We start from the raw sequence: 21,243 nt of genomic DNA, 5'->3' as shown, positions 1-21,243 counted from the left end.
ATTTAACCTTAAACGTGGCACCCGTCAAGGATGCCCCTTAAGTCCCTTTCTTTTTGATTTGGCTGTAGAACTTCTGGCGATAGCATTCCGAAGCTGTCCTGAATTGATGGGGATCTGGGGGGGGGGGGGAGGTGTTGAACATAAAGTTTCACTTCATGCGGATGATCTATTACTTTTTCTTTCAAATCATCCACATCCTTACCTTCAATGTTTTCACTTCTTGATCAATTTAGCCAGTTCTCTGGCTATAAACTTAATTTACATAAGAGTAAACTTTTCCCAATTAATAAAGAAGCACAAGTATTAGCATTTCGTGACCTCCCCTTTAAAGTAGTTCACAATCAATTTACTTACCTTGGGATTACAGTCACAAGGAAGTTTAAAGATCTTTTTCGTGAAAATTTTGCCAATCTTTTATAAACTACAATACAGAGTCTGTCACAATGGCCACCTCTATCTATGTCCTTGGTAGGTCGTATTAATGTTATTAAAATGTACGTTCTCCCTAAATTTTTTATATTTATTTCAATCTATTCCAATTTTTATTTCTAAAACCTTTTTTGATTCCTTAGACTCTTATTATTTTGTCCTATCTGTGGAAGAATAATCGTTCTAGAATTAATAAAGTTTATCTTCAAAAATCTAAAAATGAGGGTGGCATAGCCTTACCTAATTTTTGTTTATACTACTGGGCAGCTAACATTTGTTGTCTTATCTTCTGGTCTTTTTTTTCACAGCCAGTCTGATTGCCCTAATTGGGTAGCAATGGAGCTGAATTCCACTAAAGATCTATCTATTTCTGTACTTCTTGGTTCTGCACTCCCTAGTAGTTTGTCTAGACCGGGGGTCGGCAACCCGCGGCTCCGGAGCCACATGCGGCTCTTTTACCTCTGTGCTGCGGCTCCCTGTTGCTTTGGGAAATAATTGGTCTTTTGCAGCATCCGCGCCCATGGGGGCCAGGTTGAGGGAGGCTTAAAAGCAAGGCTGTTTAGTTCGAATAAAGTTATTCGACTGCAGTTTACTGACTGCGTGAGCACACCGCTACAACGTGTTTTTATCGCTATTAATATACGTCACCACTGCCAATACCTGACACCCGTCAGTGCGCGATTTCTTTAATTTTTCGATCCAAGGTAGGCCAACTATGGAGAATTCTAAAAAAAAGAAAAGTGACTGAAGAAAACAGAACGTTTAATGATACGTGGACAGATTCATTTGCTTTCACTGCTGACGAGACTGGTTTACCGGTATGCTTAATATGCAATGAGAAACTAGCAAACAACAAAAAGTCAAATGTTGCAAAGCATTTCTAGAATAAACACGCAGCCTTTGCTCAAAAATATCCAGATGGAGATGAGAGAAAAAAAGCCGTATCGGAACTGATGCGGAAGGTTGATCTGAGCAAAAATCATTTCAAGCAATGGATGAAGTCCGGAAAACCAACGACATACGCTAGTTATATTGCCACTTAGGAAATAGTCAGGCACGGGAAGCAGTTTACAGATGGTGAATATATAAAAGAATCTTTCATTAAGATTTCAGAACATCTATTCACGGACTTTAAAAACAAGAGTGAAATTGTGCAGAAAATCAGGGATATGCCCCTCTCTGTAAAGACTGTCAAAGACAGAACCATAAAAATGGCAGAAGACATCACAAGACAGCAAATTAAAGACATCAATTCAGCTGTGGCCTACTCGATTGCCTGTGACGAGTCTAAAGACAAAGGTGATATTGAACAAATAGTGTTGTTCTGCCGGTATGTAAACTCTGCCGGGCCACGGGAAGAACTGATTGAGTTGATACCTCTAAAAGACCAAACATGGGGGACGGACATCTGTGAGGCTGTCTTGAATTGTTTAAGAGCCAAAGGAATAAACCCACCTGGTGTCAGTAGCTACTGATGGGGGCACCGAATATGACGGGAACGCACAAGGGAATTATGGCTTTTCTGCAGAAGTCGCTGGACAGAAAGCTGCTGATTTTTCACTGCATCTTGCACCAAGAGGCACTGTGCGCTCAAACATTTCCTCCGGAATGCACAGAAGTAATGGATGTTGTCATTCAGATTGTCAATAAAATAATGGCAAAAAGTTTAAATCACCGTCAATTCCGTTTGTTACTGGACGAGCTGGAAAGCGCATATTCTGATCTCCTGCTGCACAACAAAGTCCGGTGGCTGTCCAGAGGGGAGGTGCTGAAACGCTTTGTCGCGTGTCTGGAAGAAGTGAAAACTTTCCTGGGCAGCAAAGGGCTGGAAAAGCTACACTTCATGGTAGACACGACAGCGCACCTGAACACGCTGAACACAGCTCTTCAGGGGAAAGGACGTACAGCCCTACACATGTTGGAGGATGTTTTGGCATTCGAGCGCAAGTTGACAGTGCTTGCCAGAGATTGACAGAAAGGCACTTTGTCTCACTTCCCCAATTTGAGAGAGTTCAAACAAGGTCACGACATGATAAATTCGGAGTATTTACATTCTGCAATCATCGCAATGCAAACATCATTTGGGAAATGCTTCTGTGAGTTCAGAGAGGAAAAAAAACACATTATCCTTCCCGGTCACTCCCCCAAGCATCGATTCATCTCTACTGAATACGACTGCATTGGCAGGTATGAGTAAACCTGATCTTGAGATGGAACTGGCCGAAATAGCCGACAAAGACATATGGGTGTCCAAGTTTAGACGCTTGACAGCAGACCTTGAAGATGTTGCCCGTCAGAAGGCCGTTCTTGCTCAGAATCACAAATGGAGTGATATTGAAAACCTCCCTAAACCGGACAAACTTGTGTTCGAAACATGGAATGCTATCCCCGACATTTATGTAAACATTAAAAAGTATGCGCTTGGAGTCCTGTCGATCTTTGGATCCACATATGTATGTGAGCAGGTGTTCTCCAACATGAACTTTATTAAAAACAAACATCGTGCACACCTCACAGATGACAGCTTGCGATTCTGTGTAAAGATGAAGGTGACGTCATACAGCCCTGATGTGCAGATGCTGTGCGCTGAGGTCCAGGAGCAGAAATCCCATTAACCAAGTATGATACATATTTTAATTGCCTATTATTTTAGGAATATTCATATTTTTTCATTGTTTAGTGAAATAGTCCTTTTATTTTTCAGGTTGACAGCTGGCTGATGTTATTTTTGGTTTGCTGCTGGCGGAAAATTTAAGTTCAGCGTTTTTCATAAATACAAGAAGAACTCAAATAGACATTGAGTATTTTAGTTAAAAGTAACCTTCAACCCAATGTCTTTTTTTCGGAGTTCAAAATGTTTTTGTTGCATGCAGAAATGTAATTTCGTTTTCTCTGCAGGAGTTCATCAATTTCATAAATGCAACACATTATAGTTTGTTTATACATAGCATAAAGGCAAAAAAAACGTTGTATGCAGTGTTATTTCATTTTAAATGTCAAACGGGTTTTGCGGCTCCCAGTGTTTTCTTTTCTGTGGGAAACGGGTCCAAGTGGCTCTTTCAGTGGTAAAGGTTGCTGACCCCTGGTCTAGACTAATTGTTAATCCTCTTGTTAGACATACTTTGTGAATATGGGCCCAGTTTAGGAAATTTTATGGTTTTTATGGTTTTTCCCTTTCTAGTCCTATCTTACATAATCATCTTTTTCTACCTACTATGTATGATTCAACTTTCTATGATTGGTATAGAAAGGGCATTAGGCATTTTGAAGATCTTTTCATCGATAATCGCTTCGCATCCTTTCAACAGCACTCTGCTAAGTTCAATCTACCTAATGCCCATTTCTTTAGATATCTCCAAATCAGACACTTATCAGTTATTTCCCAACTTCCCTGAAATGCCTGAGAAAAATGCTATGGATTTCTTTCTTTCTATTAATCCACTGGGTTAATTTATTCTTTATTCATGATAAATTAGTATCCTTACAGCATGCCCCTGTGGATAAAATCAGAATGGCTTGGGAGCATGACTTAAATATCCCTTTATCTGATGAGGTTTGGGACTTGATTCTCAAATTGGTTAATTCAACTTCTCTCTGTGCTCGCCGCTGTCTTTTACAGTTTAAGATTGTTCATAGGGCCCGTATGTCCAAATCTAGATTATCTTGATTTTACCCTAATATTAGTCCTCTTTGTGATAAATGCAAAAGTGGCGAGGCCTCTCTTATTCATATGTACTGGACCTGTCCTAATTTAGAGAAATTTTGGAAAGATGTTTTTATAACCTTATCTTGTATTCTGAATCACCACTTAGAACCTAACCCTTTAATTGCTCTGTTTGGTTTCTTGGGTGAGACAGATATACGCTTGAGTTCGACTAAATGTCGAATATTATCTTTTGCTTCTCTCCTGGCTAGACGTCTAATTCTCCTTAGATGGAGAGATGTTGCCCCACCCACGCATGCTCAATGGCTTAACGATATCATGTCCTGTTTAGACCTTGAAAAAATTCATTATTCAATTCTTAACTTGGATATAAAGTTTCATAAGGTCTGGGGACCTTTTATGGAGTATTTTCATAACTTTCCTCTTAATTAAGTTTATTTTTTCAGTCCCTTGCTTTCAGCTCTTTTTTTTGGTAGTAGGCATTATTATCTTCTGTTTTCAGTTGTATTTACAGTTTTGGGGGTTTGAATGTTCTGATTTATATTTCCTACATTTTGCTCTGGTTGGTCTGGAGTTTTTGTTGTGGGGCTTGAGGTGGACACTAACTTTACACAACTTCAACTTGGGTGCTTTCTCAATGATCTTATTTTGTATTATATTAGTATTGTATGTTTATCTTGCACTGTACTAATTTCCTACTTTGTTTTTGGGGTTTTTTTTTTTGTTTGTAGTGTTGTAGAAAATGCATAAAAATCAATTTAAAAAAAAAAGAGAAGGAAAGGGAAGAGCACATCAGCATCAAACAATGCTTTATTAGAATCTCGACTCTTTTTCAAAGATTCTCTGGGGACTAATTGGAGCAATATACTCAAAGAAAAAATAAATATTAGGGACAAAATATTGCTGACAATGATGGTCGGGGCTTGCTTTAAGATGTGCAGATATTAATTTATACATATTTATATATTGGTAGAATAGATTAACAGTTGCTTTTGTTGTGTATCATCTTTATGCAGATTTTTGAACAGTTTTAAACATCAGTTTAAAAGTCACTGCAGCTTGTACTTTATAGCCATGTAGTTTGACACAACCTGCCGTATCTCATCGTTTTTTATTATGTCAAAATTGTGCACATTGGGCATGGATTAGCATTCAAAATTAGAATTAGATCTGGCAAATGTTTTTGGATTTCTACTCTGCCGGAAATTGTGGAATGGTATAAAGGTATTAGAACATAGAATAGTACAGCACATTACAGGCCCTTCAACCCACAATGTTGTGCTGACCCTCAAACCCTACCTCCCATATAACCCCCCACCTTAAATTCCTCCATATACCTGTCTAGCGGTCTCATTAACTTACAGAATTCCTGTATTCTGGAATTAATCTAACTTTTGCAAAGATACAGAATCTCTTCTGCATAAAATAAATACATTTCACAGTTTTATAATTCATATTAACAAATGATAATTTTAAAGTTTCATTATTTGTATTCCATTTCTTTATGGTGTCACAAACAAGCTAGCAGCAAAACATGAGTCATTTTCAATGGCTTAGTCACATGTAAACAGCTGGTCACTATACAAATGACATGGAATGATCTTACAGACTTTTGTGTAATTCCTTCTAGTGGTTAAATTGCAAAACCAGTTCTCAAAGATGAGCTATGCTTCTGGATTAAAAATTTAAGTGTTTCCCGTAAATTGGAAGGATGTTTATGAAGTGCATGTGGAACCACATCTGTTTCAGTTTAGATGAAATATGATGCATTATATTCAACAATGAGTGTATATTGACATTTTTAGGTTGTGCAGTTGGTGTTTGTGTCAGCTAAGTGGAGTAAGTGGAGTTGCACTGTGTTCCTTTTGCTTCGAATTGTGCTGTGTGCTTTGGGCAATGTTGTGATGAACTTGATCATCGGGAGCTGGAACTAAATATGTGCAAGGGTATGCTGCAGCAACCGATCGTCTTTTATAAATGATTTGTCTGTTTCTTTCTTTCACATTTCTATCCAGGAGTCTGGTCAGTCACCGATTTCACCACCCCTTCCCTGGTTCTCATATTTAAATTTCTTCTTAATATGTTCGCTTTATACTATCCCAACAATTTAATATAATTTTGCAGGTTCATTACATTCCTACTGTTTAAATATTTCTCCAGTGCTGCTTTTTGACTGCTGGTTGCCAAAACTGAAAATCTATGTTCTTTTTTGAAAGATTAATATCGGACTTTAGCTGTGCCCCTCCTCTCTGCCATGTCTAAACTGTATGTCCCACATTGAATATGTATCCTGAGTAAACAGTCCTCAAGTTATGTTCTGCATATCACTGCCAGTGTCTTGATCATTCGTTTCCTGGACAGTTCTACTTGTGAAACTGGGCAGAAGACTGGAGCAGGCTACCGCACTGGAAGCTGTGTCAAAGTTCAAAGTACATTCAAAGTATGTAAACTGTGTGCAGCCTTGAAATCCATCTTCTTGCAGGCAGCCACAAAATGAAGAAGTACAATAGAACCCGTTTAAAAACACACGCACAAAAGAACAAACTGTGCAAACAATAAAAAAGTAAACAAGTAACACACAGAACATTAACTGTAGAGTTTCCAAAAGTGAGTCTGCAGCAAGGGAGGTGAGTGAAGATGGTCCAGACAGTAGCCATGGAGCTGAGCCTAGTGTTGATGGTTGCAGGCCGCAGCTACAGAGTTAGTTCAGAGCAGACATGAGTAAACCTCACAGAGAAGTGAGCTGAACATTCGCCCTTGATGCCTTGGACAAATCGAGCAAATAGTAAGGAAGAAGTAGACCAAGAAAAAGACATGGAACATGAGCTGCAGAGTCTCTGGAAGTGAGGCCACAGCCAAGGGGCCCGTTCAGTGCTAAGGTGAGAGAACCCTGGCCAGGAGCCTCATGGCTGCTGGGCAACGACTGCTCCCAAACCTAACGCTGTGGGACCCAAGACGGAGAGAGGGAGACCGATCAAACCCAGGCAGACAGCACTGATAACCTGCTCGCTTTCTGCTTTCATCCTCAATGATTTTAATCTTGCTCAATGCTTTAATCAACACGGAGCCAACAATGGGTTCGTTTTCTGCCACCACGCCTTGATGCAGTGCCTGCTTCCTGGTGCGGGTCACCCTAGCCGTACCTGCAGCCCTGAGAGTCTAGTTCGTCAAATCCCCCAGGAGATCACAAAAGTGCCAGATCATTTGGTCAGTTAAAAGGTACATCCTTAAAAAGGAAATTACAGGCTGCAGACTGCAGCAATCACAGATCAGAAGAAGTATATCCTGTAGAGTTTCTAGCTGTTTTGTGAACTGCCTGAAAAATGCTGCTGCTGGTCACCGGCACTATCTTGTAGAAGGAAGAGCTCTTGTGAAAATGAGGATGCAATTGTCCAGGAGACAATCGCCTGATATTGATTGGTGGGTTAATGGAGCAATGAGGTGGTGAAGCTGAAAGCTGGTGATCGGACTCTGCGAGTTAGAGGTCAGCTTGCCCTGCCACAACAGCATTGCACTTACGGAAACGAGGATGCAATTGTCCAAGAGACAATGGCCTGGTACTCATTGGAAAGCTAATGAACCTTTTCAGAAGTTATTAGTTATAGTTTGATTTAATGCAGTTTAACTTTGAAAGGTTTTCTTAGCAGAGCCAAAGTGGGACTTATGTCATGCCAGCATTTCTGTTTAGTGCTGCAGCATTTAAGTGTTATCTCATCGCCTTAAAGGATATTTTGTTTTCTTCTCTGGGTAGTGATGTGCTGACTGGAGCTGTGTTTGGTTGCATTGGTGGAGTAATCCTGATGTACCTGTCCTATTCCTTTTATAAAAAGTGGAGACGAGATGAGCGATTACGGGCATTTCTAAGGTAAGGTGTCTGGATTATTTGTATTTTACATTATTTTAGTAAATTATAGATCATGATTTCTTCTATTTGGCTGAACTTAACATTGCTTAAGGTTGTAGATAATTTACCTAAATATATTTTCGGACCAGGGTTATTCCCTATAATGCCACAAACATTTTACACCATGAGGAGGTTTCCATTTATTATTGCAGCCTGTCATTTGGTTTCCTTGATGTCAAAATGTGCTGAATTTTGGGAGACCAATGTTTATTTTTTTTAAAATCTAATTATGCCCACATTTCTGTTTCTTGCATTTCTGACTTGCTACATGTATATATAATGCGCTTGAACATGAAAGTTATACTGAAAAATATGAAATAGTTACAAAACAGCAACATGTTTAGGACTGGGGTGAAATCTGGGCAATCTCACTAGCTCCAATTCCAGGCCACCCGTCTTTCAAGGGATCGATTGCCTTCTCCCTTTCAATTAATCTGCAAATGGTTCCAGCTTTTCCCGATTTTCATTCGGGTGTGAAGGAAACAGGCAAACAAAGATCTGACAACTTGCATCTTGGGTGCTGCTGAATTTAACTGTGGTGAACTCAGAATTGAAGTGATACTTAGAGTGCTATGTAACACTACTAAATCAGCAGGTGAATTTTTAGACAATATGTCAAAAAGTGTCGTATTTCTCACTATGGAAATGATTTGTAACAATTTTATTGGGCATTGGTTTTGTTAGAATGAACCAGTGACTGAGGACAAAGTGCTTACGTATCAAGCTGGCATATGAATTGCACGCAGTTTAATGAACAGTAATGCAGTAAATGTCCCAAGGGCCAAATAAGCTATCCTGCTTCAGTTTCTCAAATGTAGGAAAGGAACTTAAATGATTGGGATAGAGAGAAATATTTAAAGACAGAGATAGTATTAGACATGACCATATAAATGCAAAAATATAAAACCTTACAAATTGGCTTTCAGTAGCTGTTTCTGCCAACTAATTTTATTTTGAATAGAAGTTCATTTAAATGCATCATCTAAGCTGTATTCTTTCCCTTATTGGCTATCTGCTTCACACAGCTGTAGAAAATTATGGACTGGGGATAATGAATGCCTATTAGTGACAGGAAGCATTAAGTATTGTTCATCTGCTTATTAGGCAGAAGGAGGCTTGATTTGAAATAAAAGTCAAATATAATTGGACTAAACCTGTCTTTACAGCTTTAGTTTAAGAAATAAACATGCAGAGCTCTTCATTATTGAAATGCATTCCATTATTGTTACATAAATTTTATTTTTTTTCACGCTGATTTTCAAAGTTATTAAAATAAAAAAGGAAGGATAGTCAGGCATGTGTGTAGCAAAGATCTAGATTTATGGCAAAGCTTTGATAAAATTAGTGCATTCATTTAACAGTTTTATAATATTGCTTTCATTCACTGACATTCATTCCAAAATCATTTGCTCAGTATTTGCAACGCTAATTTTAAGATGAGGCAATTTTGAACATTTTTCTGGCTTAATTTGCATTTCTATCTTGAAAATACATCCTTTTCATTTTGAATAAACTAAAATGCATGTACAAAGGCAATTTGTACAAAAATAATTTTTCTGATAATTTAGTGAAATAGTTCAGGTAACTTTATAAGATAGTTAGTTTTGTCATAATTGTGAGATTGTATTCCTTTGTGCTTGTGTAGATGTGTAGGGGGTAAAACCTGATTTAATTGCTTGGGGTTAAAGTGGTGGAGGCAGTAGTGAATCAAATAGAAACTAATGTTTGAATGTAATATGCTCATTCTAATAAAACAACATAAATGTTGGAGAACCCCAGCAGGATTGAGAGCACTTGAGGTAAGTATTTTTTAAAAAAAGTGCAATCAAACGAAACTCGGTTAGGATTGAGGTCAAGACAAAATCTGAATGGTGTGAATTTCCAAATAGTTAGGGAAGAAATAGTTGTAGCAATAATGATTAAAAACATGAGCCTCAGCAATGTGAATTTAGCTGAAGAACTGCAGGGTGGAAAATGTTCTCCCCTCTTCAAAAAAAAGAGAGACTGGAAAATTACAAATCAATTAGCTTTGCCTAAAGACTCAATGTACGGGTGAAATTTGTGAACATTTGGAAGGGCATAAGTTAATCTGGGACAGCTGGCATGCATCTGTAAAGTGATGGTCATGCTTCATTTAAAAAAACAAAGTGACAGCATCTAAGAAGTGTGTGTCCTATGATATGTGTATTAAGTAGCATATCAGAGTAGTTATGAAAATAAAAGCAAATGGTATTATTGCTGTGGTTAAATGAATGGATCGAGACAGTGGACCAAAGTAGATATTTTGAGGTTGGTAGAATGGGGGACGCGATGCACCTTACGGTATTGTTTATGTATATATGTTAGACAGGACAAAGTTAACAGTTTTTGAGTCCTAGGTATTTGTGAAATTTGGAGATTATGTAAATCTGTAGGCAGGATGGTGGTTTGGGCAGTTTGATGACAAATGATTTTTAATGCTGTAGAATAGACTATTGGGAGGAGGGAGAGAAAGAACATGGAATAGAGGTTAGTAAGATTCAAGGCCAAAATTTACTAGTACAGAGATGGAGGAAAACTGATGGTCCTTTAGCACTGTTGAGCAAGAACTCGATGGAGGTCAGCTGAAAGTATGATTGGAAGCGTTGCAACATAGATGCTAATTCAATCCTGTTAGTTTCTTGATGGTCATAGCATCATGGTCATACTACACAAGAATGGGCTCTCCAGCCCATTGTTTCCAATCCCAACATTTCTGGCAATCTTCAGTAATCACATTTGCCTGATTGCATCTGTGTCCTTCTACACCTCGCCTGGTCAAGTACCTGTCTTTTATGTCCCTTAAACAAAGAGGTATCTGATTCTAAAAGTGCAATCCATATCTCATCTAAACTTTCTCCTTAGATCACGTTTAAAACTCCTTCCCCTCTTCTAATCTTCTTCCCTATTGGTTTTATAACCATACAATTGGAAAACTTGACTCTCGACCTATCTGTATAAATGACATTATTATTTTATATACATCTATCACTCCTTTGCTTTCTTTGCTCTGGGGAAAACAAGCCTAGCCTATCTAAACCTTCCCTATAACCTATAAAGTCCCCCAACCTAGATAACATCCTGCTAAATCCCCTCTGTCCTTTCTTCAGTATAATCATATTCTTTCTACAATACTCCCAGTATGGGCTAATTATTATTTTGTAAAGTTGCAGCGTAATGTTCCGACTTTTATATTCAACGTTTCAACCTGTGAATGTTGGATTCACTTTAAAGCAATCCTCAATTTATCTTCTTTAGATGTGTACTGGAGAGTGTATTGACTCATGGCATAGTGTGGGAACACCAATGCCTTTCAACAGAAAACCTGACAAAAGGTAGTGGAACGTGGGTAAACCTCTCCCAACCACTGAGCACATTTACATGAAACATTGTTGTAGCATCCGTGATCAGAGATTGCCGCTACCCAGGTGATGCTCTCTTCTTGCTGCTGTCATCAGGTAGAAAGTGCAAGTGCCTCAGGACTTGCAGCACCAGGTTCAAGAACAATTACTACCCCCCAGTCATCAGGTTCTTGAATAGAAGGGATAACTACACTCACTTGCCCAACAATAAAATGTTCCTACAACCAATGGTCTCACTTTAAGGACTCTTTACCTCATTATCTCATGTTCTCATGATTTATTGCTCTTTATTTATATTTGCCTTTGCACAGTTTGTTTTCGTCTGCACTCTGGTTGATCTTTCATTGATCCCGTTATAGTTACTTTTTTTATAGATTTGTAGTGTATGCTCACAGGAAAATGAATCTTGGTTGTATATGGTGTACTTTGATAATAAAATTCACTTTGAACCTTCATGGCCACTTTTATGTGATTTCTCATTGTTTAAAGAGAGCAAGAGTTTTCCTGGTTAAAAGAGAGGCTGAATATAAATGATTGTGAATTTACAATTAACTGGTGACTTAGAGGACTAAATACTTTTGCTAGAAGAAAATAAATATTTCCTGCTAGTTTCCTGAAACATGATTATTCATGAGACTGTAACAAAAGTACTTTCAAAAAAGTATTTGGAAAGAAAAAGTGAAGTAAGGTATGGAGAAGGGGCAAGGAGCCTGGATTGGAAGCAGCAAATAGAAATTAAGCAAAAATTATGTTTTCTGTGCTACAACCTGAAAAGCTGACCTGTACTCAATTGCCTTACAAAGAAGGATATAAAGAGATATAAAGTAGCATGTGTATTTATTTGAAGAAATTTGGGAAGTCTTTGGCTGTGTGTGTAAAATTGACTGAAAAAAGTTTTTGTGTATTTTGGGAGAAGTTATGATTAGTCCAGGTTTTGAATTTCCTGCTATATGTTTGTGTAATTACACAAGAAATTGCCCGTGGTTTCAGTTTGGACTCTGGCACATGTCGATGGGTTACAGTCTGACTGAAAAGTGTTGATTACCAGCAGTGAGACGTCACATTTATGTAATTCAGGCAATATGTGGTGTACCATTTTAAACATCCAGTTTACTTATAAAGTTGTGTGTTAGCGTCATCCAGTCATTGTTATTGGCAAGTAAAGATACTACTTTAATGTTTACTCCCTAAACTGCTTTGCCTTCATTAACCATGGAGTTTAAAGTTTTGACTTCTACTTGTGTGCTTAATGAAAAGAAAACACCAAACATTCTGAATGGAGGCTGTAAGCTTTCTAGTCAATAATAAAGGTGAATCCTGAACTGCAAAACAAGACTGCTTAGAAGCACGATTTTATCAGGCATTTTTAAGTTTCTAGGATTGAACATCGCTAAAAAGGCTGTCTTGGTTCATCCATGTAGATGCCTTAAGAAAGAAAGTGCACCAGTATCTATACTCCTTAGGAGGCTAAAGAAATTTGGAATGTCCACCTTGACCACTTTTATAGATGCACCAAAGAAAGCGTCCTATCCATAGACACCATGGCTTGGTACAACATCTGCTCTTGCAAGACACTGCAGACAACTGATACCAGCCTCTTCCCCATGGACTCTGTCTATGCTTCTCACTGCCTTAGTAAAGTAGCTACGTTGTCCAAGTTCCCATCCACCCTGGACATTGTCTCTATTTGCACCTCCCGTTGGGCAGAAAATGGAAAAGCCTGAAAGTACGTACCAGCAGTCTCAAGGGCAGCTTCTGTCCCAGTGCTGCAATGCTATTGAATGGCTGCCTAGTTTGATAAAATGCAGGATAAATCTTGCAATCTACCTCATAGTGACCTTACACTTTATTGTCTACCTGCACTGCGTTTTCTCTGTAAGTAAACCACTTATTCCACATTCTGTTATGATTTTCCTTTTGTACAACCCCAACATACTTATGATGTCATGCCAAACAAAGGTTTTCACTGGATCTCGGTGCATATGACGATGGTAAAGTAATTTACCAATGTTAACATGCTTACTTTAAAATGTGAGGATAAATTTTGCTTAACCACATGATGCACTATCAATAACTCCAAAAGACTGGAAGTAGAGTAAATACTGAAAGGCTTTTATTAGCAGTAAAACAGAGCACGTCCATGCTGGATGACTGTGGGAGGAGCAGAGACACAATCACCTTTATCCAGGGGTCTGTGGGAGGAGCCACAGGAGCAGTCAGCAGAGGGGTGTGTCCAGACAGATATACATGGTTTACCACACCAGATCAATTATTAAAGTAAAATAAATAGAAATCTGAAACAGAAAATGCTAGCAGTACTTAGCATGTCAGGCAGGGAGACAGCACTTCAGGTTAATGATTGTTCATCAGAGCTGTTTCAGATTTCCAGCAAAAATACAGATGCAGGTTAACACCTCTATATGTATTTCTGTAGAGATTTTGAATAAAAGGTTTAATCTATTAATTCAGCGGACTCTAGCTATACGATCTGATCTTTTATTTTGAGGGAAGGTCAAGTACTCATTATAAAATAAAACATCTTATTTCAGGGACAGGGTCTGATTTGCTTAAAATTACCAAATTTAACTATTACACTGTACTTGCTGGTCAATTACATCAATTTTCTCAGTAGATGACAGAGACATTTTCCCATTTCCTGGGCAGTGATGTATCCTTTGTATCTTATCATTTTAATTCCATTGTGATTCAGCATCAAGCTGGCTTTTAGTTGCTTGTATGTCAGGTTTGGGTGTTCACAGAATCGTCAAATATTTATAGATTCGTTATCACAACACAGGATGGCCTTGGAATTAGAATAATTAGCACTGTCTGCTTCACCGCTATGTGATTGAGAGTGTATTTAACACAGTACAGAATGCAGTGCCGACAAACTCAAGTCCTTTCAATTCATTTGGGAAATTCATTCAAGCACTTCACGGCATGGGTCACAATTATGAATTCAACAACAGATGGGCTTCTGGTGAAGTGCTCCTTGCAGAGCAATGCGAGGGAGTTTAGGCTATTTATCCTTGACATTGACCATCATTGAGCACTCCCAGGAGAACCAGCTGCTCATAATGCAGCATTGGACTGGGGCTTTGATAGCTAAATAATATGCACATATACGATGATATCTTGAGCCTTGTCCCTTCACTCTCATTAGGCTCCCACTACCCCAGATCTGCTCAAGCCCCCACCTCTTAGGTTGGGTCCATGATCATTCATGTTTTCTCTCCTTCAGAGAAGAATTTGGTCGCAGTTGGCCAACCTTTGGCCCGAAGAAAGTGGTGCATCTTTTCACCACCAACATTTAAAATGGCAGGCTCCTCCCCCAAATTACAGCCGGCAAACCCCTAACCTGGCCATTTAATGCACTTGTCAAGAGGGCACTCGAATTTCTGTGTCTAAGTGGAATATTTGTTCTTCAGCTTTTTAACAAATTATTTAATGAAGTATTGCCTATAATTGGACAGTTTAATGCATTTTCCCTTTGTAGTTCTCAATGGTAATCATCATTGGTACCTAAGCCAACAGAGATAAAATGCTTGGTTGTTTTAGAACATCTTTTCTCTTATTGAATGGTTGCAGCACGTGTCTGAGAAATGAAAATCCATCTTTTCCGTTCCCTACTTCTAAGTGGATCGTAGAAAGTGATCTATGTTTTGTTCAGGATACAAGGTGTTGTGGGTGGAAGAGATATCTATTATTGTGCCCTAATTATCACTTGAACTAAGTAACTACTGAGTCCTTTCAGAAGAGTTATCTGTGTTGGTTGAAATAGGCCAGACTAGTTAAGATTGGTAGATGTCCCATCCCGCAAGTTATTTGTAAATCTGATTTTTTTAAATGAAAATCTAATTCTTTCAAGTTGTTCATTACTGAAACTGATTTTTCATTTCAAATATATATAATTTTTAAAAATTTTAATTTCCCAGCTGCTGTGGTAGGATTCAAACTTGTGCTTTCTGATCAGTAGTTCAATCGTTGGCTACAACTGCACTCGTATCTATTGCAACTTCCCCAAGGTATTTAGGGTAGAACTATACTTTTCCAATTTGAATGTCATTATGCTGTACATAGACACAACAACTGAAATGATATAAATTAGTTTTCCTCAAAGAAAATGACAGGCTTTAATGATTTGTTCATTCAAGGGATGTGACTTTCGTAGTGTGGAGCTCCCTTTGTGAATCACTGCGGTCCTTGGGTTATGGGTTCACCCGCAATGTTTTGAGTGAGAAACCCAGCAGAGGTAAAGGAATGGTGATTCCATTTTCAAGTCAGGATTCTGTGTGGCTCAGAAGACAACTTCCACCTGGAGGTGTTCCCATGTTTTTGCTGTCCTTGTCCTACTGGCTGGTGAGGTTGTGGGTTTGGAAGGTGCTGTCTAGGGGTCCTGGTAGGCTTCTGCTGTGCAAGCTGCTGCTACTGTGTGTCGAGGGTGGAATGAGTGAACGGTTGTGGATGGCGTGCCTGTCAAGTGGACTGCTATGTCTTGTGTGGCTTTTAGCTACATGAACCATGGAACCATAGAACACTATGGCACAGTACAGGTCCTTCAGCCCTCCATGTTGTGCCGACCCATACAATCCTTAAAAAAAGTACTAAACCCACACTACCCCATAACCATCCATTTCTCTTTCATCCATGTGCCTGTCCAAGAGGCTCTTAAATACCCCTAATGTTTTAGCCTCCACTACCATCCCTGGCAAGTCATTCCAGGCACTCACAACCCTCTGTGTTTTATAAAAAAAAACTCACCCCTGATGTCTCCCCTAAACTTTCCTCCCTTAATTTTGTACATATGTCCTCTGGTGTTTGCTATTGGTGCCCTGGGAAACAGGTACTGACTATCCACCCTATCTATGCCTCTCATAATCTTGTAGATCTCTATCAAGTCCCCTCACATTCTTCTACGCTCCAAAGAGAAAAGTCCCAGCTCTGCTAACCTTGCTTCATATGACTTGTTCTCCAAACCAGGTGTTGTCTTTGAATGTGCCCAGTGCAAGTTAGTAGAGAGTATTTCATCACACTCCTGACTTGATCCCTGTAGGTGATGGGTAAGTTTGGGGAATTATGAGGTGATTTACTCAGAATGGTCCCTGACCTGCGTTTGTAGCCACATTGTGTGTGTGACTACTTGATGGTCATGCCATAGAATTTCAGTGTGTGATTGCTGGACTTTCTAGTCAGATATTATTGGCTGAAACTTGTGTAGCGTACCTCTTTCTTCTAGTTTTTTGTTAATTCTGTGCCAGGTTCGACGGTAGCTTATCAAATCAATGCAACAGATCTATGAATTGAAAACATGAACTAAAATCTAAGCTCAAAAGGCCTTGGGTTGTCTTTCCATAATCTTTGACATTGAAGTTGTAGGCTGCACTCAAACTCGCAACATACCCTAAAAGAAATTTATTCCAGTGAATCAGTCAGGGTATTTAAATTGTGCTAATTTTGTTTGCTGCATAACTCTAGTGGCCACACTTTAAAATTCACGTGGACCAAGTGCAGAGTTGTGTACTGCAGCAAGATCTGCAAAGCTTCAGCACAGTTCTTTTTGAAGTCTTTTTCAGTGACTTTAAATTGGCTTCCTCAGAGATAGCAGACTTGATATCCAACATTAAGTGTAAACCACCTATTTCCGGCTGCATTGCTGAAAGTTCTTGTTGCCATTTCCAAATACACAAGGTATAATTTTAAACGCAATAAAAATTAGCTTAATTTCAAGCAGTTTCAGTTTCATTTTCAGCTGGCCTCAGTATACTGTATATGTGCTTTCCTGATGAAAATTGTGTGTCATTTGGAATAGGATTTGTTGTAATTTTTAAGGAATTCATTGCATTGGTAAAACAAGTGTTAAATATGAAAGCTAACAGTGTGGTTCTTTTTCTTATCTAGACTCCATCGAAATGCAGAAGTTGCCCCTTACTTTATTTTTGGCATGAATGACGAAAATGCTGGGTGAACCATCAGGGATTGATGCACACAATAACTTTGATGCCTTATTTGCACGTTAGATTTTTTGATTGTTATTTTACTTAACAGAGCGGGCCTGTTCTTCAAAACTGCACATACCGTAAAATAAACGAAGTGCCTATCTATGTGTCAGCATAGTGAATCAGCTATCATCCAGCATAACCTTTTGAAGACTGATTTTATTCATTTCCCGATTGATGATAAATTTTGTACTGAGAAATTTCATCTTTTTAAGTAAAAGGTTTCTTTCTGTTGAGAATTAGAACAACTGTTGTGAGTCATTTTTGCTTCTCAATCACACCCTTGAAACTTAGTTCCACTGTATTCATTCAAAATGTGTTTCATTTCGATTATTCGACCGTAATTCAAACCTACAGTACTGTGCAAAAGTCTTTGGCACATTTATATATAGCTAGGGTGTCTAAGACTTTTGCACAGTTCTGTAGGAATTTTATGTATTGCACTGTAATGCTGCCACAAACAAAAGACATATCTCATGACGTGTGCATGATGATAAACCTGATTCTGATGTGGGTCTCTGTTGTGGACTGAGAGTGGAAAGGAGAGGGTTGGTTGAGAAAAGGGGAAGGGAGAGGGGAGGGAGCTGGAAGCACCAAAGAGACATCCTGTAATGATCAATAAACCGATTGCTTGGAATCAAATGACCTTGCCTCATGTCTCAAGATTGGGTGTGTCTGCACCTGTGCCAACTCCCGTCCCTGGCACTCCTTCTCTGCCACCTGTCCCACATCCCTACCGTGGCACCCTCACTATTCTGAACATCCTTTGCTCTTGCCAGATTTGCAAACTCTCTCTCCGCTCCACATTGACATACAGTACTGTGCAAGAGTCTTAAGCATCCTAGCTTGTATGTATCTCTTACACACAATGCTGTATATCCCTTCATATTTCTACACTATTATATATTTTCTAAAAGCTTTTAAATGATCAAATTAAATGAAAGTATATTACCTGTTAAATTTATAAATAGGATGTCACATGGTGCTGATTGAATCCCTGGTTGAGGAGCATGCTTTTATCTGGTATTGTGTAACATAAATATTTTAGTGGTTCCATAATATTTCCTGCTAAGTTAAAGAGGTTTTACCTGGCACAATGCTTGGATCTCCAACCGCTCTGTTATCAGGAAGACTTCAGCTTCAGCTCCTGTCAGATAATTTGATATAGTACCCATTTGGTTGGGTGAAAACAGAGAAATTGCAATTGATCTCAGTTTCCTAGGACAAAGGAAAGCAGCTGAGAATTTTGATCCAATCCTGATTGCCACTTAGTGGTGGTCTTTAAAAATAAAAGGCTCATATAGAGAACATTCTTCCACTCGGAAATGAGTGATTCCAGTCAGGAACTTAAAGCTGGTATTGAGGATTGATGAATTTCCTGAGAGATTTATATATCCCAGACGAGCACTTCCATTCCATATAAAAATGGAGAGAGGAAAGGGAGCTTGGATGCTTTCCACCCTGTGTGTGTGTGGAATGGCAACAAGTCTATAGAAGCCTGTTAGAAGGAGCCTGGAATCTACCTGCAAGCGAGTAGTTGGATGGGGAATGTTAACATTCCGAAATTTTACAAGTAACTGTTTCTTAAAGAACCTCCTAGCAGTCAGCTTTCTGAAAAATGCAGTTCTTGAAATTTAACATTTTAAATCATAGACTTCATTGTTAAAATATATATTAAGAACAGTCCCTACTCAATCACATTAGAAATTCTTTAACCCACCCCACATTTAGAACATTCATTCCAAAATGCGGTGCTGTCCTCTTAGCCTACTCGAAGATTAATCTAAACCTTCCCTCCTACATAACCCTCCATTTTTTCTATCAGCAATTAAGAGTTTCTTATATGCCCCTAATGTGTCTGCTTCTACCAGCACCATTTCACACACCCACTGCTCTCTGCAAAGTTCTTATCTCTGGCTATCATCTTGTGCAAGTCTATCAAGTCACCTCTCATCCTCTCTTGCTCCAAACAGATAAGCCATAACTAGCTCAACCTATCTCATAAGACATGTTCTCTAATTCAAGCAGCACTCTGATAATTCTCTCTAAAGCTTCCACATCTTTCCTATAATGAGGTGACCAGAAATGAACACAATATTCCAAGTGTGGTCTAACCAAGGTTTTGTAGATAAACTCTTGAACTTAATCCCTTGACTAACGAAGGCCAACACACTATACGCCGCCTTAACAATCCTATCAACTTGGGCGGCAATTTTGAGGGATCTGTGGACATAGACGCCAAAATTCCTCTGTTCTCCACACCACCAAGAATCTTGCTATTAACCCTGTGTTCTGCTTTCAAATTTCACCTTCCAAAATAAATTCACACTTTCCCAGGACTTGGGAAGACGGACATTTCATAAGGATTTGCAAAACATTTCAGTAGGAAATATATAAACTTCAAAAATGGATTTAAAATGGTTTATTGAAGTGTTAATGCAGTATGCCTTTTGCTTTATAAATTTTATTTTAAAATACTGCTTTTCATAATGTTGTTCCTTTACCATGCTACTGTGCTGTGTCTCGGGAAAACTCATGGAATATTGGGTAGCATCCAGCCATAAAAAAGGACTGTACATTTCCAGTGCTTGTTTATTTCATCAAGCCAAATGAATCCTGTTCAGCAGATCATAGGCATCCCCTATTTGGCATTAATGTCACAAAGACCTCATATTTTTTGACAAAAGCAATTAAGGCAATAGTGAATGCTGCATCATAGATGTAATGCCTTATAGTCTGTACTCCTTCCTCTCCCCACCACCTTAATCAGGCTTCTTTCCCCTTCCTCTCCAATCCTGATGAAGGGTCTCGGACTGAAGCTTTGACTTTTTATTCTTTTCCATAGATGCTGCTTGACCTGCTGGATTCCTTCAGCATTTTGTGTGAGTAACTCTGGATCACCAGCATCAGAAGAATCTCTTGAGTTAACAATTTTAAATCAGTGGGTGAATTAAATAAAATGCAAAACACCCTCTGATTAAATGTGTAAGTGGGTCAAACGCAAAAGGCTGGGAGATAATTGCTGTCTTCACGCTCTCAACTAAAGCAGGGGACTGGAGTGAAGATGAATGTGAATACTAAGAAGAAACATTGCCTCCTCTTGCAAGTTCTGCCTGCCTCTGAGGGCTTTGAGACCAGTCGCCAGAGAAAAGAAGTTCTGCCACAGTCTATAATGAGCCTGTACATTCTCCCTGTGACCATGTGGCTTTCCTCTGGGTGCTCTGGTTTCCTCCCACAGTCCAAAGACGTACCAGTTAGTAGGCTAATTGGTCATTGTAGATTGTCCCATCATTAGGCTAAGGTTAAATCAGAGGTTGCTAGGCAGTACAACTTGAAGGGTCTGACGGGCCTATTTCTCACTGTATCTAAATAAGAACAATAACTAAATAAATGAATAAATAAAAAGGCATCATCTAAATATTTAACAAAAGCATGTCGCTCTCCAATATGTGGCATATCAAACTGTGAGCTCACAAATGTGAAAAGCTAGCCACAATTCACTTTGCAATGATGATCCTTCAACACTTCTCAAATAGCCAGTGAACCAGTCAGTCTGTATAATTATTATTTTGATCAGCTATTAATAGAATGCAGAGTTGTTGAAGAAAAATGTGCAAATGCTAACAAATAGAAAGCTCAGTTCTCTCCGGGTCCTCGCAAGCCGATGAGTCCAAAACATTTCAGTAGAAATGCAGAAATGTCAGAAGTGAGTAGTGAACTATTTGCCTTGCAACTTGTATCTTAAATACCTCAATTCATGATGTTGCATTGACTTGGAATAATTTCTGGAAGATTAGGTAGCATTTTTGTTGTTTGGGAAGGACAGTGTTGTAACCTGTGAAAAAGACAGATAAAATCAAGGCCATTCAA

At 38.8% G+C, this 21,243-nt stretch overlaps 1 protein-coding gene across 1 annotated transcript in view; it reads left to right on the top strand.

Annotated features, from left to right (window-relative positions):
* LOC132404836 (uncharacterized) overlaps positions 1 to 18,099 on the top strand; it is a 58,392-nt gene extending 40,293 nt beyond the window's left edge. The window contains exons 5-6 of the mRNA XM_059989373.1: positions 7,845 to 7,958; positions 17,276 to 18,099. Coding sequence (XP_059845356.1) covers positions 7,845 to 7,958; positions 17,276 to 17,342 — 181 coding nt within the window. The 3' untranslated portion in view covers positions 17,343 to 18,099. The remainder of the gene's footprint in view (positions 1 to 7,844; positions 7,959 to 17,275) is intronic.
* The last annotated feature ends 3,144 nt before the right edge of the window (positions 18,100 to 21,243 follow it).

Source organism: Hypanus sabinus, chromosome 14 (assembly GCF_030144855.1).
Source record: "Hypanus sabinus isolate sHypSab1 chromosome 14, sHypSab1.hap1, whole genome shotgun sequence".
Taxonomy (NCBI): Eukaryota; Metazoa; Chordata; class Chondrichthyes; order Myliobatiformes; family Dasyatidae; genus Hypanus; species Hypanus sabinus.
Note: the sequence above shows the minus strand (reverse complement) of the source record. Positions and strands in the feature narration are given on the sequence as shown.